The sequence below is a fragment of the Lepus europaeus genome, chromosome 9, assembly GCF_033115175.1.
Source record: "Lepus europaeus isolate LE1 chromosome 9, mLepTim1.pri, whole genome shotgun sequence".
NCBI lineage: Eukaryota > Metazoa > Chordata > Mammalia > Lagomorpha > Leporidae > Lepus > Lepus europaeus.
Window position 1 is genome coordinate 56,475,908 of NC_084835.1, and position 25,033 is coordinate 56,500,940.

Consider the following 25,033-nt stretch of genomic DNA (forward strand, 5'->3'; position numbering starts at 1 on the left):
CTCATTAAAAAATTGCTGCATCGTTTTGTACTGCGTGGCTTTTTTCATAGTTTTAACCAGGTCTTACAGATGGACACTTGGGTCATTTTCAGTCATTGCTACTGCAAGTAATGCTGCCATTACACACGTTAACCTTGTGCTCACAGCATTTTATATGTCACCATTGCACGTGTCCATAAATGGGATAACCGGCTTGGAGTCCACGCTTTTGACATTTTGGAAGGCACCGCCAAGTTCCCTCCCGTGGGCTGGCCGACGGTTGTTTCTGAGAACGTCTGGCCAGCAGCGAGCGGGCCGTCAAAATTCTGGGTGCCTGCCATTTGGGCAGGTCAGAGAGTCAGTGACCTCCTCCCGTCTGTTCTTCCAGATGCCCCACTGCGTGTGTTCGCAGGCACACGCAGTTTCTGAGGCCGCCTCTTCACTCGCCCGCCTTTCCTGCTCCTCTCCCATCCGCAGACACAGCCACTGGCAGAGCTCACGGAGGAGCCTGCAAAGTCCTCCCTTTCTACCCCGCAGGCTCACCCCCTGAGGGTCACTCTGTGAGACCTTCCTGTGGGCCCAGGAGAGCGGTTACCGAGTTCAGCCCAGGCCCTCCTCCACGTTAGCGGCAAGACGCTCGGCAGTGGGCAGACGAGCAATTACATGTTCCACCAGTGACTGGGCGAGAGCATGAATGCTACAAAGGTGAAAGCATCTAGTCCCAAGAGACAGAGCGGCTCAGGCGGGCAGCCCCGAAAACCTCCGCCACTGCCCCTGGCGCCTCCTGGCTCGACCCTCTCGCCTATGCCCCGCCTCCAGCCTCTCCGTCCCCATTGGCCCCACCTTACGCCCCGCCCCCACCTATGCTCCCCGCCCCCACCTATGCTCACCGCCCCCACTCGCCCTCCGCGCTTTCCCCCCTAGGTCCCGCCCCCTGATCTCACGGCGGCCTATCAAAATGCTCGCCCAGTACGCCCTTGGCCACGCCCACTCCCACTCCACAGCACGCCCCTCCTATTGGCTCCCTCCCTACTCTAGAAAGCGTGCCCCTTGGCCCCGCCCACTACCCCTTTGGCCCCGCCCCACGCTTTCGCAGCGCGTCTCTCTTTGGCTACGCTCTCCGCTTGCCCTCGGCGCTGTTCTCCCTAGGCCCCGCCTTCAGTCCGCCCTGGGGTCGCCGCCGGCCCCCGGAGGGGACGCCGACGACGTCGGCACGCCGGGGCGGGGCCGGCGGGAGAAGACGCGCGTGGCTGGAGCGTGGGCTCCCTCGCGAGCCTTGGGCCGGCTGCCCTCCTCAGCAGCCTCTCTCGCCGGAGCCGAGCCCGCTTCCGAGGCCGCCGGTGGGCGGCAGACGCCGCGCCTGCGCAGCGCCGGGGCGCAGCGGGCCGCTCCGGCGGCCATGGCGCACCGCTGCCTGCTGCTGTGGGGCCGGGGCGGCTGCTGGCCCCGCGGCTTCCCGCCGCTGCTTGTGCCTGGCGCCGGCCTGGGCCTCAGCGAGCGGCCCTGCCTCCGGAGGGTGAGTCCCGGGCGGCCGGCGCCCTCTGCCCGGCCGGCAGCCTGCTTCCGGCCGCGAGCGGGCGTCAAGGTCACCGCCCTGCCGGAGCCGCAGCCGGGCCCCTGGGCAACGAGGCCGCGTGCCTGGTGGGGTCCGAGCCGAGCACCTGGCGCTCCGGCCCGGTGTCCGAGGTGCCGCGGGCGCTCTCGTGCGGCCGGCCCTGGCTGTGGGGCGCTGTCTGGGAAACGCTCATCTGCGGTGGAGCCGGGTCTTGGTCCTCAGCAGGCAGCAGAAACCTGCGTGGGTCACGGCGCGGCGTGTTTTACCTGCTTTTATGACCTTGGAAAACAGAACGCGTGTGGTGTGTGTGTATGTCAGGGTCGCAGCGGGCCTTGTGCAGTCGGAAGATTTGGAGCAAGGCCCCGCGTCCTTTGTTTTCCCAGCTGTGGATTGGGCCTGTTGCTGGCCTTCTGAGACTGGCCCCTAGGAGATACCAATAACTACGAATTCTCAGTACCAGAAATGCCACTTCCACAGTGGTAACTACGTATTTGGTTACATAACAGGGCCTGCCCTCATCAGGAGGCTGTTTCTCTTGAGTGGTAACAAGCCCTGTGCAGGGCGCAGTGTGATGCTCGGGTGTTGACAGAACCAGGCTGGCGTCTGTCTCAAGGGAAGGTGTATTGATTAGTGGGTGTCAGCTGTTGGCTGACACAGCTGCGGCTTGTCAGCCCTTAGCGGTGCGTAACGTGATTGAGGCCCTGGGGTCAGCCACCGGAAGTTGGCTTGGCCACTTAGTGGCCCGAGGCCCTTAAAAGGAGGGAGTAATAGTACAGTGACCCCATGGTATTCGTGGGGAATTGGCTTCTTCAAGGATGCTCAAATCCCCTATGTAAAACACTATTGAGTGCATGTAACCTATGCACATTCTTTCATATACTTTGAATCGTGTTCAGTACGTGCAATATTTTCCCCCAAATTTTATTTTTTAAAAGATTTATTTATTAGAGAGAGGTGGATCTTCTGTCTGCTGGTTCACTCCCAAAATGGCACCAAGGACTTGCCTGGGGCTGGGCCAGGCCAAATCCAGGAGCCTGAAACTCCATCCAGGTCTCCCATTTGGGTGCAGGGGCCCAAGCTGTTCATCTGCTGCCTTCCCAGGTGCTGCAGCAGGGAGCTGGGTCAGAAGCAGAGCAGCTGGGACTGCACTTTGCAGCATCACAAGTGGCAGCCTCTCTAATATTTTCAGTCTGTGCCTGGTTCAGTCCCCTGAGTCCCAGGATGGGGGGGTCCAGGAATATGGAGGACTGACTGCTGCATTCATGATTTTTACCTTGAAGCACCCTTGCTAGTCTTTTGTTGATTCCTTAGTTCTCATCCGTTTCCTACTCCCAGCTGCCCTTGCATTACATCCATTTTCTCGTCCTGCCCTTTCCTCTTGCCCCTAAATATTGGACTCAGACATACAAAGGGCAGGTAGGGATCTGCCTTGTGAGTTTGCCATTTTTATGTTGGGAATCTCATCCAAAAGACCTTCTTTTGCCGTGGCCCTGTGGCCCAGTAAATTAGCTCATGCTTCTGTTGATAGTTTTGTTCACATGTCATCAAATCCATCATCTTAATATGTGCAGCCCAGGGGTTTTTAACTTACATGCAAGATTATTAAACCATCACAGACCCTATTCCAAAACAAACATTTTCATCGCTCCAAAAAAAAAAAAAAAAAGTCCCATAACCTTTAGTAGCCGCTCTCAGTTTCCCTATAACCATCCGCTTAGCCCTGTTCTGGATACTTCACATAACTGGAATCAGACAGTGTGTAACCTGTCTAGCTTCATACACTTAACATATTTTCAGGGTTTATCTATGCATCAGTACCCTTTTTATATAGTCCACTGTGTGGATGTACCACATTTTATTTATCCAGTCATCAGCAGTAGGACATTTGAGTTGTCCACATTTTGGGGTTGCTATAAATAAAGCTGCTCTGAACATTTATATATATTTTTTGAGGATATATGTTTTCAATTTGAGTGGAAGTGGAATTGCTGGATCATATGGTACCTCTGCATTTAACATTGTGAAAATCCACAGTGATTGCACAGTTTTACGTTCTCACCAGCGATGTACTAGGGCTGCAATTTCTCAGCAATATTTGTTTTTGATTAAGGCCACCTTAGTGGATGTGAAGTGGTTTTACTTGGTCCTGTGAAGTTTTGATTTTCTTCTTAGGCCATAAAAGAGGCAGATGGTGATAGATTTTACCAGATGAGCTTCACATGAAACCTTCCCACCTGTATTTAAATGCCTGTCCCCACTCCAAAAAAATAGTGGTAAATGTTCAGTTGGCAAAAGGTTAGGATTACTTGAACTTTTTAAGTGTCAGATTTGGACATTTTCCCTCAGTGTCCCTTGCCATTGATTGTTTTTAATTGTACATCTAAAAATGTAATAGGGAGCTTCTTTGGCTTGTTATTATGTTTTATACTTCAGTTTATTTAGTGTGTTTACAGACAGCTTTTTTACAACATGTTGTATAAAGTAGGAAAATATTTGTCGTGGAACTTGTATCACCATGATACCAAGATGACAGTATATCAGATATTTTTAGCAAATGTTGATAGTATAAGAATTATCAGTGGTTGGAGCTGGCACTGTGGTGGCTGGTTAAACCACCACCTGCAGTGCTGCATCCCATAAGGTGCAAGTGTGAGTCCTGGCTGCTCTACTTCTGATCCAGCTCCCTGCTAACGTGCCTAGGCAAGCAGTAGAGGATGGCCCAAGTCCTTGGGCCCCTGCACCCGTGTGGGAGACCTGGAAGAAGCTCCTGGCTTCCACTTGGCCCGGTTCTGGCCATTGCAGCCATTTGAGGAGTGAAGCAGCAGATGGAAGGTATCTCTCTCTCTCTGACTCTGACTTTCAAGTAAATAAGTAAATCTTTCTAAAAATTATCAGTGGTGTTGGGCTATAACTTTCTTATGGTCGAACTTACATAAATTTAGAACTAGGTTGACTGGCAGCACCGGTCTATAATTTCAGGTAAATGTCTTGCTGTGTGTCGTAGATCATGTCAGTGAGTCAGCATGAAGCAGCAGGTTTTCTTTCTGTGTCTGAGTTTGTCTTTTAAATATTTCTGGAGATTAAGTAAACATTGCCAAAGTGACCGCTGTCAGATAATTGTAGTGACAGTGATCCACAGTTTTAAATGATGTTCGATTTTGAGGTATTCTTGTCTTCTGGGTAATGATGTTTGTTTCCTGGCTCTGTTGCTGGAACAAAGTGGCAGACTGCTGATAACCCTTGCTGTCCTGAGAGGGTGGTGTTCTGTGCTAGTTAAAACTGCTGTGCAAGGGGGAAACATTTCACCCGCTCTGGTATTAGGAAGTAAAGCCCTCTTGCATTTGTTATCTTGATATGGCCTTCATGCTTTGATTTTTCTGTTGTGTTGCAGTTTTACCGATATGCTACAACTCAGGCGGCAGCCAGCAGAAATTCCCTCTTGACAGATATGATTGCTGCTTATCAGAGATTTTGTTCTCGCCCACCGAAAGGTAAGCACCCAGGTGTGGCTGTAATGTTGAAGAGACGTATCATCAGCAGGGTTTCCTACACTGGTGCACAGGTTTAGTTTCAGGTTGACTCTTCTGTCTCCTGTGACCAGTCTGCACCTCCAACTTCTTTCTGATTACAGCGATGAAAATATGTCACCCTCAAATACTAAGCGTTTTTATAGGTAGTGAAATTGGCCCGCAAAGGAGGCTTTCCTCTTTAACACTTGAGGGTTGTAAGCTGCATTAGACTTTCATGTACTTTTTTAAGATTTATTTATTTGAGAGGTAGAGTTACAGATAGTGAGAGGAAGAGACAGACAGAAAGGTCTTCCGTGCACTGGTTCACTCCCCAGATGGCCGCAACAGCCGGACTGTGCCAGTCCGAAGCCAGGAGCTTCTTCTGGGCCTCCCATGCGGGTGCAGGGGCCCAAGGACCTGGGCCATCTTCCACTGCTTTCCCACACCATAGCAGAGAGCTGGATGGGAAGTGGAGCAGCTGGGACTCAAACCGGTGCCCATATGGGATGCCTGCACTGCAGGCAGCGGCTTTACCTGCTATTCTACAGCGCTGGCCCCTAGCTTGTATGTTTGATGATGTATCAGTTGGTTTAAAAGCAAATGAGCACACATACACCTTGATGAATTTTATTTTGAGGATGTGTATTTTTTCCTTTTCTAACAGGATTTGAAAAATACTTTCCTAATGGGAAAAATGGGAAAAATGGAAAAAATTCTAGTGAACCTAAAGAAGCTATGGGAGAGAAAAAAGGTACTCTTTAACAAAGATTTGTTTGGCTTCATTGTTTTTCCCTAACATATGATGGTATTGTGTGCACTGAATAAAGAGTTACCGAAAATCACTTCTGAAACTGTAGGTTATATGTGCATGAAAGATTCACATCCTGTGTTTCGTTACACCTTAATTTTCTGTTTGTATTTTCCTGTCATTTTCAGGTTGAAGTAAATTAGTTATCTCTAATCAGCTTAGAGATACTGGCTGATCAAACTCAGTATATTTGGTAGATGTCTGACACATAATTTAAGCCATTGAGAAAAGTCTTAGCTAATACATCTCATTTATTTAGTGTATATTGGATTATAATACAATATTTTTTGAAATTGTTCTGATAAACTAATATTCCTAAAACTCTTTAGACAGGGTTTCTGCCTTTTTTTTTTTTTTTTTTTTTTTTTTTGACAGGCAGAGTGGACAGTGAGAGAGAGAGACAGAGAGAAAGGTCTTCCTTTTGCCGTTGGTTCACCCTCCAATGGCCGCCACAGTTGGCGCGCTGCGGCCGGTGCACCGCGCTGATCCGATGGCAGGAGCCAGGTGCTTATCCTGGTCTCCCCTGGGGTGCAGGGCCCAAGTACCTGGGTCATCCTCCACTGCACTCCCTGGCCACAGCAGAGAGCTGGCCTGGAAGAGGGGCAACTGGGACAGAATCCGGCGCCCCGACCGGGACTAGAACCTGGTGTGCCGGCGCCGCAAGGCGGAGGATTAGCCTAGTGAGCCGCGGCGCCGGCCTTTTTTTTTTTTTTTTTTTTTAAGATTTATTTTATTTATTTGAAAGGCAGAGTTACAGAGAGAGAGAGAGAGAGATCTTTCATCTACTGGTTCACTCCCCAAATGGCTGCAACGGCTGCAGCTGAGCCAATCAGAAGCCAGGGGCCAGGAGCTTTTTCGGGACCTCCCATATGGGTGCAGGGGCCCAAGCACTTGCACCATCCTCCACTGCTTTCCCAGGCACATTAACAGGGAGCTGGATAAGAAGTGCAGCAGCTGGGACTCGAACCAGGGCCCAGATGGGATGTTGGGGTTTTAACCTGCTGCGCCACAGTGCCAGCTTGCCAGACAGGGTTTCTTAGAGCTGAGTGGCTGAAGGGGCTCTGTAGGTCCTGAGCTTTTGCCTTCATTTCATGAGGGTGATAACATTTAGCATGTATTGGTATTTACCTGGCATCTTACCTTTTTAGGGAATTGTGAGAAAAAATAGAATTCAACCTTGTTTGTTTGCTTAAGATTTATTTATTTGAAAGGCATAGTGACAGGGAGAGACAGAGATCTTCCATCTGCTGGTTTACTCCCTAAATGCCTCCAACAGCCAGGGCTGAAGCTGGGAGCCAGCTCCAACCGGGTCTCCCATATGGGTGGCAGCAGCTGAAGTATTTGAGCCATCATCTGCTGCTTCCCAAGTGCATTCGCAGGACACTGGATTGGAAACAGAGTAGCTAGAATTTGAACCGGCACTCCCATGTGGGATTTGGGTGTCAACAAGCAGTGGCTTAACCCACTACACTGTATGCCTGTCCTCCTTGTTTTAAAATAAGCTTAGCATCTAGTTGGAGAGAAAAATAATGTGCTCAACGAATGCAGGGATTGGAAAAGCAAGGCTAGGAGGTCAGAGGAGGGAGAAACACTAGCACGGGTTGATCATGTTCCTGGGGTTCTGGGCTGCAGTGTTGGCCACACAGGCAGCTGCCAGTTTTCTCAGGGCACGGCAGGTAGTCCTTGCATCTTGGTTTAGGGGCAGAGTAGTGAAAATATGTGCATTTTACATGTACAAGCTTGGGTGCCTTTTGTATCTGCGTTGCTGTGTCCCACGGTAGGTTGCAGTGTTGTCAGACAGCTTGAGTGGTATGCTGTTGCTGTGTTTCCCAGTCGGGGGCCTTGGCAGGGGGGAGGTTCATGCATATCATAGCTCACCCTGACTTGGCTTCGTTAAGACAGGTACAGGGGCTCTGCAGCAGGCAGTTCAGGGCTGAGGGGGAATCTGTTCAAGGCTTGTAGTTAACTGTCTTTCTCCAGGTCTCTTCATTTCACTTGCTGTGTGTGTGTGTGTATGTATGTATTTTCTAAATAATGTATGTATTTTTAAATACATAAATATTTCTAAATGTCCTCTTTTTATAATGACACCATTATGACCCTGATGACCTCATGTTAACTTGGTTTCCTCCTGTAGAGATCCTGTCTCTAAGTAAGGCCATAGTCTGAGTGCTGAGGCTTAGGACATTAGCACCTGGATTTGGGGGCGCCCACAGTTCAGCACATACTGACTAATTTAGATTCTTGCAGACTAATTTTGTGTGGGTTTTTTTTTTTCTTTTTGCCAATGGTGCGCTGCACCGATCCGAATTCAGGAGTCAGGTGCTTCCTCCTGGTCTCCCATGCAGGCCATTTGGGGGGGTATCAAAAAAATAATAAAATTAAAAAAAAAATCTTAAAAAAAAACACTGCACCAAGTTATCCCACAAATTACTTAAGCTCTACTTTCTTCCTCTGAGATGGATATAATAGCATACCTCTCGGGCTATTGGGTTATTGTGCACATTTCATGAGATAATGTAGTGGAATATTTGGAATCTCCTTGAATGTTACTGCTTTGTATTTGCATCCTATCTCAGTGCTTTATTTAGTAACTTGTAGGTTGCTATCATGTATCGTTTAGTAAGTCATTTATTCATCTAAATAATGAAAACATTGTGAGATATAAGACCTGCCGTGCTGTGTGTGCTGTTTTTCTGTGCACAGAATCAAAACCAGCATCTACCTCACGCTCTTCTGGAGGAGGCGGTGGTGGTGGTGGAAAGCGAAGCAGCAAGAAAGATGATTCTCACTGGTGGTCCAGGTTCCAGAAGGTCTGATTCTAAACTTTGTTCATTTGGAGGTTCCGATGGGGACCCCAGGAAAGGTTGGGAGGGATTTGTGTCACATGGTGTGGATCGTTGTGGGCCAGTTTTGTTTTTCACGGGAACTGTCTTCCTTTTTGCCAGGGTGACTTTCCATGGGACGACAAGGACTTCAGGATGTACTTTCTCTGGACTGCTCTGTTTTGGGGTGGAATCATGCTTTACTTCTTGTTCAAGAGCTCGGGGAGAGAAATTACTTGGAAGGACTTTGTCAATAACTATCTTTCTAAAGGAGTAGTAAGTATTTTATGGGGTTGGTGGCTGTAGTAGTTCAGAAGGCAGGCTTGGTCCGGTCGACCAAGAAGGAAATAAAGCAGTCAGCAAGGCAGAACCAGCCTTGCCCACCACACTGTATTGTTTTAATGCTGAAAATTGTTGCATTTAAAAAACCTATTTTGACCCAGCATCCCCAAATTTTTGAGATTCCTTTTATCTCAATGCTTTTTCTTTTCTCTCTCTCTTTTTTAAGATTTATTTTATTTATTTGAAAGGCAGAGTTAGAGAGAGATAGAGATTAATCTTCCATTCCCTGGTTCATTCCCCAAATGCCGCTATGACTGGAGCTGGGCTGATCTGAAGCCAGGAGCTTCACCCAGGTCTCCCATGCAGGGCCCAAGCACTGGGGCCATCTTCTACTGCTTTTCCAGACACATTAGCAAGGAACTGGATCAGAAATGGAACAGCTGGGAATCAAATTGGCACCCGTATGGCATGCCAACACTGCAGACAGCAGCTTAACCCACCATGCTACAGTGCCAGCTGCTTCTCTTTGTTTTTTAAAGATTTGTTTATTTGAAAGGCAGAGTTACAGAGAGTAAGAGAGGGAAAGACAGAGAGCTCTTCAATCCACTGGTTCACTCCTCCAGTGGCCTCAACGGCCAGGGCCAGGCCAGGCCAAGGCCAGGAGCTTCATCTGGATATCCTTTGTGGGTGAAGGGGCCCAAGCACTTGGGCCATCTTCTGTTTTCCAAAGTGCATTAGCAGGAAGCTGGATCAGAAGCAGTCGGGACATAAACTGGCACCCATTTGGGATGCCAATGTTGCTGACAACAGCTTCGCCCACTGTGCCACTCTGCAGGCACCTTACCAAGTTTTAGCATTGCTTCCAGTGGTAGTCCTGGTAGCCTGCCATCACATTTTCTCACGTGTCACTGCTGCTGTGTGCCAGCCAGCCTTTCTCAGAGCTGTTTTTATGTCTTCACTGTTTTCAATATTCCAAGTTTTGTGGGTACTCAGTTGTTAGAGTGGACAGGCTCCAAGGGAGGGCCTCAGGAGAGTGTGTGGTGAGTGACTGTTTGCTAGAAGCCTTGGTTGCCACCTGCTGGGTCTTTGGCCAGGTGAGATTGTATTTCAGTGTGTTTAAAATGCTGTTGATTGTCAGACATGTTATTTAATATTACTAAGAAAAATGTAATGAGCTGCCAGTGAAACTGTGATATGGACTCGTTTTATAATTGGATCCCAATTTCTGAGATGTTAAAATATGAATAGTGTGCATGTTAGAACTGATGAAATGTCATGATAGCAAGAGAACCAATATTAGGCCTGCTGTGTCACCTGGGGAGCAATGATTTAACCTCCTAACACTTGGTTTTATGGATAATCTAAGTTATTCCTGAGGAGAGTAGGGATGGAAGAAATGGAAATGGTTATGTATTTAGATGTTTTACCTTTAATATGTTTACTTTGAGATTACAAGCCCAGAATATACATTATTGTAAAATAATCATTAAGACCAAGATAGCTGAGTGAAAAGTAGGTACTTCAGTTGAGTGGAGCAAAGAATATAACTCAGCTATAAAATAAGAAATGTGGGGCTGGTGCAGTGGCATAGAAGGTTAAGCCTTCACCTGCAGTGCTGGCATCCATGTGGGTATGGGTTCGAGTCCAGCTGCTCCATTTCCAATCCAGCTTCCTGCTAATGTGCCTGGGAAAGCAGTGGAAGATGGCCCAAGTGCTTGGGCCCCTGCACCCAAGTGGGAAACCTGGAAGACACTCCTGGCTTCAGATCAGCCCAGTTCAGCCATTTTGGACATTAGGGGAGTGAACCAGCAGATGGAAGATCTCTGTCTTGCTCCTTCTCTCTGGCTTTCAAATAAATAAGTAAATCTCTCTTTTTTTAAAGTGAATATAAGAAGTGTAAATGGAAGGGAAAAACAGAAAAAGAAAAGCATGACAGAACTTAGCTTCACAAATAAACATAGATTAAAAGCAAGAAACCAGATTTGCTATGATTATTAATAAAGCGTCATAACTCGGGGGCTGGTGCTGTGGCTCATTTGACTAATCCTCTGCCTGTGGCGCCAACATCCCATATGGGCGCCGGGTTCTAGTCCTGGTTGCTCCTCTGCTGTGGCCTGGGAAGGCAGTGGAGGATGGGCCCCTACACTCACATGGGAGACCAGAAAGAAGCACCTGGCTCCTGGCTTTGGATCGGCATAGTGCCAGCCATGGCAGTCATTTGGGGAGTAAACCAACGGAGGGAAGACCTTTCTGTCTCACTGTCTATAACTCTACCTGTCAAATAAATTTAAAAAAAGAATCGTTACTCAGTATTGACAGGATATGTGAAATGGGCAGTCTCAGTACATCTTTCATGTAGGGCAGTGTATATATAGAGGCTTAATCTTTTGAGCCACTTCAGTAGTTTTTCTTTTTTATAAGATTTACTAGGTTATTCATTTGAGAGGTTTTTTTTTTTTTTTTTTTTTTGACAGGCAGAGTGGACAGTGAGAGAGAGACAGAGAGAAAGGTCTTCCTTTTGCCATTGGTTCACCCTCCAATGGCCGCCACAGTTGGCGCGCTGCGGCCGGCGCACCGCGCTGATCCGATGGCAGGAGCCAGGTGCTTCTCCTGGTCTCCCATGGGGTGCAGGGCCCAAGCACTTGGGACATCCTCCGCTGCACTCTCTGGCCACAGCAGAGAGCTGGCCTGGAAGAGGGGCAACCGGACAGGATCGGTGCCCCGACTGGGACTAGAACCCGGTGTGCCGGCGCCGCAAGGCGGAGGATTAGCCTAGTGAGCCGCGGCGCCGAGGGGGAAAGAAACTAAGTGAACATCTAGGATGAGGGAAATAGTTTTGTGTCTTAGTTGGTCAGAAGCACAAAAATGAGTAAGGATGATTAGAAGTGATTTGTTGGCTGGTGCCATGGCTCAACAGGCTAATCCTCCACCTAGCGGCGCCGGCACACCGGGTTCTAGTCCTGGTCAGGGCGCCGGATTCTGTCCCGGTTGCTCCTCTTCCAGTCCAGCTCTTTGCTGTGGCCCAGGAGTGCAGTGGAGGATGGCCCAAGTGCTTGGGCCCTGCACCCGCATGGGAGACCAGGATAAGCACCTGGCTCCTGCCTTCGGATCAGCGCGGTATGCCAGCCGCGGCGGCCTTTGGAGGGTGAACCAACAGCAAAGGAAGACCTTTCTCTCTGTCTCTCTCTCTCACTGTCCACTCTGCCTGTCAAAAAAAAAAAAAAAAAAAAAAGAAGTGATTTGTTGATTTTAAATGTACTGACTAATAGGATTTCACCATTGTGGTAAGGGGCTGTCTTCTCAAATGGATTTTTATTACATTGAGAAAGCTTCCTTAGTTTTAGGAATGAGTGTGAAATTTTTTCAGCTCTTTTGACTATGTTGAAATAATGCTTTCCCCTGTATTTGATATGTTAATGTGACAACAGTCATTTATTTTTAAGGAAATTTTTATCATGTTTTCATTTCATTTGAAGGGCAGATAGAAAGTGTAAGATCTTCCATCTGCTGCGTCACTCTCCACATGGCCTAAATGGCCATGGTTGGGCCAGCTCAAAGCTAGGAATTCCATCTCGGTGACAGGGTCCCAAGTATCTGCTTTCTCTCAAGATTCCCATTAGCAGGAAGCTGGATCAGAAGCAAAATAGCCAGGACTTGAACCGGGCGTCCCAAGTGGCAGCCTAACCTGCTGTGCCACAATGCTTATCTTCATATTTTATTTTCTTAAATTAGATTGGCATGCATCATCTTTTTAATGCTTATCACCTTTCCCCTCAATTTTTTTATTGTGGTAGAATATACATAACCTAAAATTGACTATCTTAACTGTTTGTAGGTATATTTAACATATGTTAAATATGTTCGAAGTGCAACCATCATCACCATCCACCTCCAGAATTCTTTACATGTTGTAAACTAAAATTGAAACTCTGTACTCAGTAAGCTACAACTCCAATTCTCCCCCTACCCCTGGCTCCTGGCAACAGCTGTTCTACTTCGTGTTTCTGTGATTTTTGACCACTCTAGATCCTCCTACAAGCAGAATCATAGGTGTGTTTTTGTGATGCAGCATACTGTCCTCAGAGTTCATCCATATGGAAGGTTAAATAGTATTCCATTGTATATATGTGCCACATTTTGCGTATCCATTCATCTACCCATAGACACTTGGGTTGTTTCCACGTTTTAACTATTGTGAGTAATGCTGCTATGAATGTAAGTGTGCAGCTCTTGGAGTCCCTGCTTTCATTTCTTTTGGGCATTTTGTAAAGTGGAATTGCTGGATCATAATGGTAAATCTGTTTTTAAGGAGCCACGTTCCTCCCAAGAACGCATAAGAATTGAAATTTCTTCATGTCCTAACCAACACTTTTATGTATATATGTTTATATATTTTTTAAAAAATTATTTATTTGAAAGGCAGAGTTACAGAGGGAGAGGCAGAGAGAGGTCTTCCTTCCATCTGCTGGTTCACTCCCCAAATGGCCACAACGGCTGGAGCTGCGCCGATCTGAAGCTAGGAGCCAGGAGCTTCTTCTGGGTCTCCCACGTGGGTGCAGGGGCTCAAGGACTTGAGCCATCTTCTGCTGCTTTCCCAGGTCATAGCAGAGAGCTGAATCGGAAGAGGAGCAGCCGGGACTCAAACAGGCACCCATATTGAATGCCAGCACCACAGGCAGTAGCTTTACCTGCTATGCCACAGTGCTGGACCCTATATTTTTTTGTTTGTTTCCCCAAAAGAAACTTTTTATTTAAGGAATACAAACTTCATGCATTTCGTGAGTACAACTTTAGGAATATAGTGATTCTTCCCACTATAACCACCTACCATCCCCAGTCCCATTTTCCACTAAGATCCATTTTCAACTAACTTTATACACAGAAGACCAACTCTATACTAAGTAAAGAGTTCAACAGTTTGCACGGTTAAAAAAAAAAACTGTTCCTCAACCGTCGATACAACGGCTGTTCAGTCATTGCTTCCTTTTTTTTTTTTTTTTTTTTTTTTAAGATTTATTTGTTTATTTGAAAGTTACACAGAGAGAGAAGGAAAGACAGAGAGAGAGAGGTCTTCCATCCACTGGTTCACTCCCCAATTGGCTGCAACGGCCGGAGCTGTGCTGATCCGAAGCCAGGAGCTTCCTCCGGGTCTCCCACGTGGGTGCAAGGGCCCAACTGCTTGGGCCATCTTCCACTGCTTTCCCAGGCCATAGCAGAGAGCTGGATTGGAAGTGGAGCAGCCGGGACTTGAACTAGCGCTCATATGGGATGCCTTCACTGCACTGGTGGCTTTACCCACTATGCCACAGCGTCAGCCCTCAGTCATTGCATCTTTTTTTTTTTTTTTTTTTTTTTTTGACAGGCAGAGTTAGAGAGAGAGAAAGGTCTTCCTTCCGTTGGTTCACCCCCAAGTGGCCGCTATGGCTGGCCTGCTGCACCAATCCGAAGCCAGAAGCCAGGTGCTTCTCCTGGTCTCCCATGCGGGTGCAGGGCCCAAACACTTGGGCCATCCTCCACTGCCTTCCTGGGCCACAGCAGAGAGCTGGACTGGAAAAGGAGCAACTGGGACACAATCCGGTGCCCCAGCTGGGGCTAGAACCTGGGGTGCCAGCGCCACAGGCAGAGGATTAGCCAAGTGAGCCACGGCGCCAGCCCAGTCGATGCATCTTGAAGTTAATTTTGCTTTTTTTTTTTCCTTAGTAACTTAATTAACTTTAAAGAAGCACCCAAGAATGATAGATCTTTTGCAAGCACTTAGACTTAATTAGAGTACAACTCTTTGAGGACAGAGGTCCTACATGGGAAGTTAGTGTGCAGTGACTCTTGTTAATTTAATAATTAATACTCTTATGTATGATGTCAGTAATCACCTAAGGCTCTTGACATGAGCTGTCTAGGCTATGGAAGCCTTTTTAATTCATAGACTCCGTCAGTATGTAGGCAAGGCCATAACAAAGCAGACATTTTAAATATTAAAATGGAGGATTTTTTTTTGACCCACCAAGACTTGTTTTGTCAGTACTAGGAATTAGGAGGTGTAATTCTTACTGGGATTAGAGACCTCCAGCCTCGAGAGGTAAATGGGAAGCATTTTTCCTCTGCTTTTGTGTCGGTAATTTCAGATGGAGATCAGGGACATCCCAAACAGCCTTTCCCAATGTCTTCGTGTTTTAAAACCGTATGTAAGGGCCAGGGGGATATTTCCCAGGTAAATGAGACTTAGAAGTCAGTTTGCTTTATTAATACAGATTTCATGCATGTTATTTGCAAGATCTGATTCAGAATATTATTGTGAAACCACCATTTGTCTAGTTATCAAAAGCTTCATTATGGAGAATTTGAGAGGTACAAGAGAGAGGAGTGGGTGTTTGTGAGAGTAATATGCCACTAGAGAGGGACACCTGCATCCTATATTGGAGCGCCTGGATTCAAGTCCCAGCTCTGTCAAATGGTTGAGTCCCTGCCACTCACTTGGGAGACCAGACAGTGTTCCCAGCCCTGCCTGTTGTATGCATTTGGGGAGTGAACCAGTAGGTGGGAGCTCTCCATTTTTCTCTCTGCCTTCCAAGTAAATAAAACAAATAAACATAAGAAAAATAAAAATAGAGAGTTGTATGCTGAGCTCACATGCAGGCAGGGGTGGTCTTTTTTCACCAACACCCTTACCCTTCATGGCCCCTATATTTTTAAAAGTTAATTTCAACAGCAGAGGGAAGGAGCACTTTTATCTGCTGGTTTACTCCCCAGGTGCCCTCAATGGCCAGGGCTGTGCCAGGCCAAAGCCAAGAGTAGGAATTCATTCTTGGTGTCATGTGGATGGTAGGAACCCAGTTATTTTGAGTCATTACCACTGCCTCCTAGGATGTGCATTAGCAGCACTGGTTCTGAAGAGGAGGAGTAGCTGGGACTTGAACCAGCACTCATATGGGATGCCAGCACAGCATGCTGGGGCTTTATTTGCTATGCCACAGCATTAGCCCCAATGTAGTCTTTTAATATGCTGGATTTGGTTTACTAATCTTTTGTTGAAGATTTTTGCATTTATAGTCATTTACATTGGTTGGTGTTGCAGTGGATTTCTCAACAATGTTGCAGTGGATTTGTTTCTGAGAGGAGGAGCGTGGTGGGGGCAAGAGGCACGGAGTCACCACACAGACCCCAGGAGTCCGGGAGTCGGGTGAAAGCAGGCCTGAGGCGAGCAGCCCGCAGACTCGTTTATTTGAGTTAGTTCAACAGCTTATATAGCCAAGACCAGCCAATCCAGTCAAGGGGCGGTCTATGCCCCAACCAATCACAGCCTGTTGCCAGGCAGTTTCCAAAGCCATGCAATCACAGCCTGTTGCCAGTCTCAGGCTCTTGTCGCCAGGCAGTTTCTGAAACCATCCAGTCACGGCCTGCCATCAGTCAGGCTCTGTTGTCTCGTGGTTTCTGAAGCCATCCAATCATGGCCTGTTGCCAGGCCGTTTCTGTTGTCAGTGGCCATCTTGGCATGAACTTTTCACCTCAGTGGCCATCTTGGCATGAACTTTTCACCTCGTTCCACCACAGGTTGGTGCTTTTTTGGTCATATTTTATTCTGTGTTTAAGATCAAGATAATACTGTCCTCATAAATTAGGAAGTGTTCCCTCTTCAATTTTTTGAAAAATTGGAGAAGAGTTGGTAGTAGTTCTTTATTAAATAGTAGAATTCATTAATCCAGTCATTAGATCCAGGGCATTTCTTTATTAGGAGTTGTTTTTTTTTTTTTTTAATTACTGATTCAAACTCCTCAGCTATAGGCTTATTCAGATTTTTCTGTTTCTTTGTGGTTCACTCTTGGAAAGTTTGTGTTTCTAGAAATTTGTGCATTTCATCTAGGCTCTCCAATTGTTGATGTACAGTTCTTCATAGTGATCTCAGAATCCTTATTTCTGTATGTCAGTGTCTATAGTATCCTTTCATTTTAACTTGCATTTTTTTTTTTTTTTAAGATTTTTTATTTATTCAAAGCCAGAGAGTTACACAGAGAGAAGAGAGGCAGAGAGAGAGAGGTCTTCTATGCACTGGTTCACTCCCCAATTGCCCACAATGGCCTGCGCTACGCGGATCCAAAGCCAGGAGCCAGAAGCTTCTTCCAGGTCTCCCACGTGGGTGCAGGGGCCCAAAGACTTGGGCCATCTTCTCCTGCTTTCCCAGGCCATAGCAGAGAGCTGGATGCGAAGAGGAGCAGCTGGGACTAGAACCGGCGCCCATATGGGATGCTGGCTCTTCAGGCCAGGGCGTTAACCTGCTGTGCCACAGCGCCGGCCCCTGCATAGTTTTCTTAACATTTCCTGCAGTTTTATTGACAATGAACTCCCTCAGCTTCTGTGTATGTGGGAATGTCTAATTTCTCCCTTACTTTTGAGAGAGAATTTGTCAGATACGTGATTCCTGGTTGATGTTTTTTGTTTGTTCGTTAGCCTTTTGACTATTGACCTATTGTCTTTGGCTTTAGGTTTCTGATGAGAGGCGTATTCACAGTCTAATTCAGAATCTTTTGAATGTGACATGTTGTTTCTCTTCTTTTAAAAGTTTTATGTATGGGGTGGGCATTTAGTCTGCTGGTTAAGAAGCTACTTAGGACACCCACATCCTAATTCGAGTCTCCTGCTAATGGGTGCTTGGGAGACAGCAGTGATGGCTCAAGTAGTTGGGTCCCTGCCAACATGATGGAGACCTGGATTGAGTTTCCTGGCCCAGTTTCATCCTAGTCCAGCCCTGGCTGTTGTGGCCATTTTGGGGGAGTGAACCAGCAGATGGGAACTCTATTTCTGTCTCTCAAATTAGTTAATGAAAAATTTGGTGTTACTTACAGTGTATCTTGATATGTGTATCTTTGAGTTCACCTTATTTCGAGTTTGTTGAGCTTGGATGTTATTGTTCTTTAATCAGTTTGGAGGTGTTTTCAGCCATTATTTCTGTATTCTCTCTGACCCTTTCTCTCTCTCTCCTCCTTTTGGAATACCCACACGTGTGTGTGCTGGTCCAATGGAAGGTTCCCACAGATTCTTAAACTTGATTTCACTTCAGCCTCTTTTCTTTCCGTTCCTCAAACTCAACTTCAGTTGTCCTTCCTTTCAATTATGATTCTTTCTTCTGCCTACTCCAATTTTCCTTTGAATCCCTTTAGTAAATTATTTTAAATAAATTGTATTTATTTGAGAGAGAAACACACACACACACACATGACAGAGATCTTCTACCCTGGTTCATTCCCCAAATGCCCACAACACCCAGGGCCAGGTCAGGCTAAAGCCAGGGGCCTGGAACTCAATCTGCACCTTCCATATGACTAGCAGGGACTCAAGTAGTTGTGCCATCACCTGCTGCCTCCCCAGGGCACACATCAGCAGGAAGCTGGATCAGAAGTGGAGGTGGAACTCCAAGCCAGGCAGTATGATATGGGATATAAGTATCCCAACAGTGTCTTAATTGGAGCGCCAAATGTCCACTCCTTTTATTCAGGTTTTTTTTTTTTTTTTTAAGATTTATTTATTTGAAAGGCAGAGTTACAGAGAGAGGAGGAGAGGCAGAGAGAGAAAGAGAGGTCTTCCATCCACTGGTTCACTCCTCAAATGGCCACAACAGCTGCGGCTGCACTGATCTGAAGCCAGGAGCCAGGAGCCTTCTCCAGGTCTCCCACATTTGTGCAGGGGCCCAAGGACTTGAGCCATCTCCCACTGCTTTCCTAAGCTGTAGCAGAGAGCTGGATCGGAAGTGGAACAGCCAGGACTTGAACTGGCGCCCATATGGGATGCCAGCACTGCAAGTGGCAGCCTTACCCGCTATGCCACAATGCCTGGGCCCTCCCTTTTATTGATTTTTAAATTTTAGTTATTGTAGTTTTTAGCTGCAGAATTTCTTTTGTTTTTAAGTGCTCTTTATTGATATTCCCATTTCATTTAAGTGTCCTTTTCTTGACATCTTCCTTTAGTTCTTGGAGCATCTTTAAGATAATTATTTTAATTATCTTTGTCTAGTAGATCTGCCATGGGCTCTCTTCAGGGGCAGGTCTGTTTTGTTTTAATGAATGGAACATAGTTTCCTCCCTTTTGTGTGCTTTTGACATTTTTTGTTGTTGAAAACTGGACATTCTGATATGATTAACTCTGGATATCAGATTCTTCCCCTTTCCCAGTGTTTTCTGTTTAATGTTGTTGTTGTGAGTGTTGTAGGCTGTTTATGTGCCGAGGATCAGCCTGAAGTTTAAACTTAAGATTTATTCAGGCCTTTTCTGAACCTGTGCCTTTCCTTGGTGTGCATGGTCACTTTCTAGTTTTCCCTACATGTGCGATTGTCTTTTAACATCCTGACCTTTTATATTTGCTCCAGAATCGGGGGAAAGAGAAGATGAGGAGCGTAGATGAAGGAATTAGCCCTCTAGCCCCCGGTGGTCAGCTCCGCTCCTTCAGTGTCATTTCCCCTTTGCCTAACCTTTTTTTTTTTTTAATCTTTTTTTTTTTGACAGGCAGAGTGGACAGTGAGAGAGAGACAGAGAGAAAGTACTTCCTTTTTGCCGTTGGTTCACCCTCCAATGGCCGCTGTGGTAGTGTGCTGCGGCTGGCGCACCGCGCTGACCCGATGGCAGGAGCCAGGTGCTTCTCCTGGTCTCCCATGGGGTGCAGGGCCCAAGGACTTGGGCCATCCTCCACTGCACTCCCTGGCCACAGCAGAGAGCTGGCCTGGAAGAGGGGCAACTGGGACAGGATCGGTGCACCGACCGGGACTAGAACCCGGTGTGCTGGCGCTGCAAGGCGGAGGATTAGCCTAGTGAGCCGTGGCGCCGGCTGCCTAACCTTTTGACTTCAGAAGCAGCAGTCAGCAGTCAGGGCGCAGCTTCCTGGTTTTTGGAGAATGGATCCTTTTTGCCCTTTCTGACTGTTGCAGGCTGCACATCAGCTACTCCAGAAACATGGGAATGTATATAGCTGAGGGAGGGCTACAGCTAGGTAGCTGCTACCATGCTAAAAGCTGAAATTGGCAGAAATCAGCCATAACTTACCACCATCCAGACCTCCTCCAGGGAACTGCAGGCCTTCAGTAGACTCCAGAGTTCCAAAATAGTCAGAGATGTTCTGCTTGCACAGTTATGGAAATAGGAGACTGATTCCTGACATCTTACTCCATTAGCTTTCCAGAATTCTATCTACTGAGATTGTTTTATTTTTAAATTGTCTATTTATTTGAAAGGCAAAGAGAAATTCTCTGGTTCACTCCCCAGATTCCCACAATAGTCAGGACTGAGCCAGGCTGAAGGTGAGAACTCAATCTGGGTCTCCTGCGTGGGTGACAGAGACCCAGCTGCTTGAGCCACTGGCTGAGTGCCAGGGTGATCAGCAGGTAAGCTGGGATTGAGAGCAAGCTGAGATGTGACCCTGAGTACTCTGATATAGGATGCAGGCATCCCAAGTGATGTCTTAACCAAACACCTGTCCCTCCACTCAGAATTTTTTTTTTAAGATTAATTTATTTGAAAGGCAGAGTTACAGAGAGGCAGAGACAGAGAGAGGCCATCCATCTGCTGATTCACTCCCCAAATGACCACAATGGCAGGAACTAGGCTGATCCAAAGCCAGGAGCTTCTTCCAGGTCTCCCACATAGGTGCAGGGACCCAAGGGCTTGGACCATCTTCTACTGCTTTCCCAGGTCGTTGCAGAGAGTAGGATCGGAAGTAGAGCAGCTGGGACTTGAACTGGTACATATGGGATTCCAGCACTGCAGGCAGCGGCTTTATCTGCTGTGCCACAGTGCTGGCCCCTCTGCTCAGAATTTGAAGTAATTATGTATCTCAAGTAAGTGAGGCTATAATGTTATAATTCTCAGGTGCAGTAAGTAGCCTGCTTCTCGGGAGGAGCTTTTCCGATGTGGCTGGGCCGGGGCAGGCCTTTGAATGTGCTAACAGGTGCCTGAGGAGCAGTCTCCACCTCTCTGTGTCTGTCACCCTCTGGCTTGTGGCAACAGTGCTGTGGAAAGCAGAGCACTTCTAATTATTCCCTGCCAGACCTCTGTTAAGATCAGCTCCTCCCCTATTCCAGCTCCTCCAGCAACTCTGGGGCTCCCTAACTTGCTGTGTGTGTGTCATTCGTACCTTCCTGACTTCCTGATAAAGCAGATAATGGGAAACAAGCATGTCTGGATTCAGCCCCAGACCTTAGGATGCGGCATTGAGTGTTAGTATGAATCTTACATAGTTAGGAGAAAGTGTTGGAGAGAATGTGAAGCAAAAGGAATATTTTGCTGATGAAAGTCAGTTGGAGAACAATTTGGCCTCACCTAGCTAGTTAAGTTGGGAGATCTGTGTACTCTGCAACCCAGTGTCAGTGTGCCTGTCCACAGGTCCACATGGAGAAACTTTAGAAGAGTGCCTAGTGGGCTGATGTTGGGTAACAGGTAAAGCCACCACCTTTGATGCCAGCATCCCATATGGGTGCCAGTTCTGGTCCTGGCAGATCCACTTCTGATCCAGCTCCCTGTTAATGGCCTAGGAAATGCTGTGGAAGATGGCCCAATTATTTGGGCCCCTGCCACCCACACGGGAGACCAGGATGAAGCTCTTGGCTTCAGCCTGGTCCAGTCCTGTCTGTTGTGGTCATCTAGGGAGTGCAGCAGCAGATAGAACACCTCTCTTTGTGTGTCTCTCCCTCTTTCTCTAGAACTCTGACTTTGAAATACAATAAAAGCCAATCTTTAAAAAGCAAAACAGGCAGAAGAGAGTAAAGCTATTGTTTGAGTTACGTAGGTGTGCAGTCCAAGTGTAAGGATGTGTCCCAGATCTTTCAGCCCCTGAATGAGAGCCGTCACTCCTGGGGGATAGCTGTGCCCTGGTGGCTTCCCCAGTGCTGCAGGTGGGGACATGGAGTACCCCTATCTAATTCTTTCCTTTGGTTTTGTATGTCTTAATAGTCACATGCTTCTTAAGTGATCTTAAAAAGAGTATCTTAAGTATTTCCTGTGAATTTATGTTGATATCTAACTTTTTAAAATTCTAGGTAGACAGACTGGAAGTCGTCAACAAGCGTTTTGTTCGAGTGACCTTTACACCAGGAAAAACTCCGGTTGATGGGGTAACTCATTTTATTAATTGATATGAATTAGTTACAAATTAACTTTCCAAATTTGAAATGGGAAAGGAAATGTCCCTCACGTTGTAGTAGACACATACACTGGATGTGCTTGTGTGATGCTCACCAGCCTACTGAACATATGAACATTGTGTGTTGGTGATGTTGGTGATTGGGGCAGTGTTTTGTTTTTGGTAATCATTCAGCTGTACAAATAAGAAACAGTGAATAAAATCTGAGTTTTCAGTATTCCAGAACAGTCTGATTTTTCATGACTGTGAGACAGTTTGGTTAAGCAAAAAATGTTGCAGTCTTATGTTTTAAAACAGCTCTATTCTAGTCACTTTAAGAAACATTCTGATCACCTGTCTCCCAACCCTTTTGTGATATTATTTCAATTTCCATTTGTTTTGCTGTTTTAAAGACAATTTGTATTTCTTTTCTAACTGGTTTAGGCTGTACTTCAGGGACCCCAGACCAAGTTGAATGCATTGAGGGGTTCATGGAGGAGGGCGAGGCACCACTTCCGGGTGGTGTCAGGTCCTCCCTTGACACCTGCCTTTGTCCCCTCCCCCCAGGCTGTGGTGTTCTACAGTCCTGCTGGCTTCCAGGGCCAGGCATCTCTTACCAGATTGCATCCCTGCTCCTTTGGGATAATTTTAACTGTTTCCTAGCCTTTCTGCCTTGGATGGGGTAATATTTCAAGGACAAAGTAGAAGTGATGATGACTTGTTTAATTTGTGCAGAAACAAATATAAGAATATCCTTAAAGTCATGGCCCTGGTGTTTCAATCATATTTAAGAAAGTTGTTTGATTGTTGATTTTCCCTGCATTCTGTATGCCTTAGGGTGAAATGTACACTCTTAACCATGCCACCTTTTCCCTCAGACTTTTAGTGCTGGGAATTAGTTCTGCACTCTCAAGGTCAGTTGGACAGTGTGTACACCAGCCATTTCTAGGGCACATGCCCAGTAACCTTGCTGAAGTTTCTAAGGACTATGTGAAGATGCCTGTACAAGGATGTCCTCCAGAGCACTGTTTATACAACAAGCACTCGGCAGTGAGTCCGTGTCACTTACTGGGCACCTGTCAGCTTCCAGGCTGAGCAGTGGTCCTAGGAGGGCACTGCTGTCCCAAGAGGGCAGTTTTGACATTGGGCAGGACCTTGTTTTCTAGTATAATCTGGCACAGGAATTGGCATGGTGAACTATCTATACTGTTAGGAAGAACTTTTCTTTTTTATTTCTCCATGATATTATAATTAAGGTTTATATTGATTTCCTTTTGAAATGAGGCATGCATTTCAAGGTACTAAAGGAAGTATTATAAAATCTTGAAGGATAGATATGAATGCTGATAGTGTTTAGGTGTTGAGGTTATGTTTTTAATTTTCTTTTTGTGTATATTTCCTAATTTTTAAAAAAGATTTTATTTATTTGAGAAGTAGAGTCATAGTGAGAGGAGGAGACAGACAGAAAGGTCTTCTGTCTGCTGATTCACTCCCCAAATGGCCACATAGCCAAGAGTCAGGAGCTTCTTCTGGGTCTCCCATTTGGGTGCAGGGGCCCAAGCCATCTATTGCTTTCTCAGGCCTTAGAGTGCTGGATCAGAAGAGGAGCAGCCAGGACTAGAACCAGTACCCATATGGGATGCCTGTGCCGTAGGTGGAGGATTAACCTACTGTGCCACAGTGCCAGCCCCATTTCCTTTTTTTTTTTTTTTTTTTTAACAGAAAATATTTATGTCCTGTTCAATAGATGCTTTGAGCTTTCAGATGTAAGATTTTCAATGTCCTACTGCTCAGAGAGTAGCCATATTAATTCCTGGCTTCAAATCACTTGCACTAGATGAGCTGCAATATTTTTTTTTTTTTTTTTGACAGGCAGAGTGGATAGTGAGAGAGAGAGAGAGAGAGAGAAAGGTCTTCCTTTTTGCCGTTGGTTCATCCTCCAATGGCCGCTGCGACCAGCGCATCTTGCTGATCCAAAGCCAGGAGCCAGGTGCTTCTCCTGGTCTCCCATGCGGGTGCAGGGCCCAGGGACTTGGGCCATCCTCCACTGCCTTCCCGGGCCATAGCAGAGAGCTGGCCTGGAAGAGGGGCAACCGGGATAGAATCCAGTGCCCCAACCGAGACTAAACCCCGTGTGCCGGCACCGCAAGGCAGAGGATTAGCCTGTTAAGCCACGGCGCCGGCCATGAGCTGCAATATTTGTCAACAGTAGTACATGTTTACGGTTAGTGCTTTGTGTGTCACCTTGTGGTCACTCTCAAATTCTGAGAGGAGCGCTTTGGGAAGGAAGAGTGCAAAATTGGGTGGGCCCATTCGTCCAGCATCTGATGAGGGTGGAGGCTGTCAGTGGTGGAGCGAGTGCTGAGGAACGATCACATGGTGAGCAGGGAGCTGAGAGGCAAGGCCTGTGGTCGCTCCTCATGAAGCTATCCTGACTGGCTCATGGCTGTACTCCAGCATCCCAACCGAGTCACCACAGCTGGGTCAAGCCTCCACCCTGTCAGCACCATCAGTCCGTGACTTTGGGACTTACGTGTCTGGCAGAGTTGGGGAGCTAGATCCTGTTCAAGCCATAGCAGTAAGGTGGTGTGCGAGCCAGAGGTGATTCCCAGTCTTCACTGTATATGAGAAGCACCTGGGTCCTGGGACTACCGTCTGTCCCAGAAGATCGTCTCTAGATCTTGTCCTGAGAACCTGCACTTGTGTTTTTTTTTTTTTGTTTTGTTTTGTTTTTTCTTTTATTTTGACGGGCAGAGCGGATAGTGAGAGAGAGAGACAGAGAGAAAGGTCTTCCTTTTTGCCGTTGGTTCACCCTCCAATGGCCGCTGCAGCCGGCGCATTGTGCTGATCCGAAGGCAGGAGCCAGGTGCTTCTCCTGGTCTCCCATGCAGGTGCAGGGCCCAAGGACTTGGGCCATCCTCCACTGCCTTCCCGGGCCATAGCAGAGAGCTGGCCTGGAAGAGGGGCAACCGGGACAGAA

General features: G+C 46.9%; 1 protein-coding gene across 1 annotated transcript in view; it reads left to right on the forward strand.

Annotated features, from left to right (window-relative positions):
- The first annotated feature begins 1,363 nt into the window (after nucleotides 1–1,363).
- Nucleotides 1,364–25,033, forward strand: part of AFG3L2 (AFG3 like matrix AAA peptidase subunit 2) — a 57,578-nt gene continuing 33,908 nt past the window's right edge. Inside the window, exons 1-6 of the mRNA XM_062201338.1 lie at nucleotides 1,364–1,495; nucleotides 4,926–5,025; nucleotides 5,708–5,794; nucleotides 8,558–8,664; nucleotides 8,800–8,952; nucleotides 21,971–22,045. Of these exons, the coding sequence (XP_062057322.1) occupies nucleotides 1,379–1,495; nucleotides 4,926–5,025; nucleotides 5,708–5,794; nucleotides 8,558–8,664; nucleotides 8,800–8,952; nucleotides 21,971–22,045 (639 nt within the window). The 5' untranslated portion in view covers nucleotides 1,364–1,378. The remainder of the gene's footprint in view (nucleotides 1,496–4,925; nucleotides 5,026–5,707; nucleotides 5,795–8,557; nucleotides 8,665–8,799; nucleotides 8,953–21,970; nucleotides 22,046–25,033) is intronic.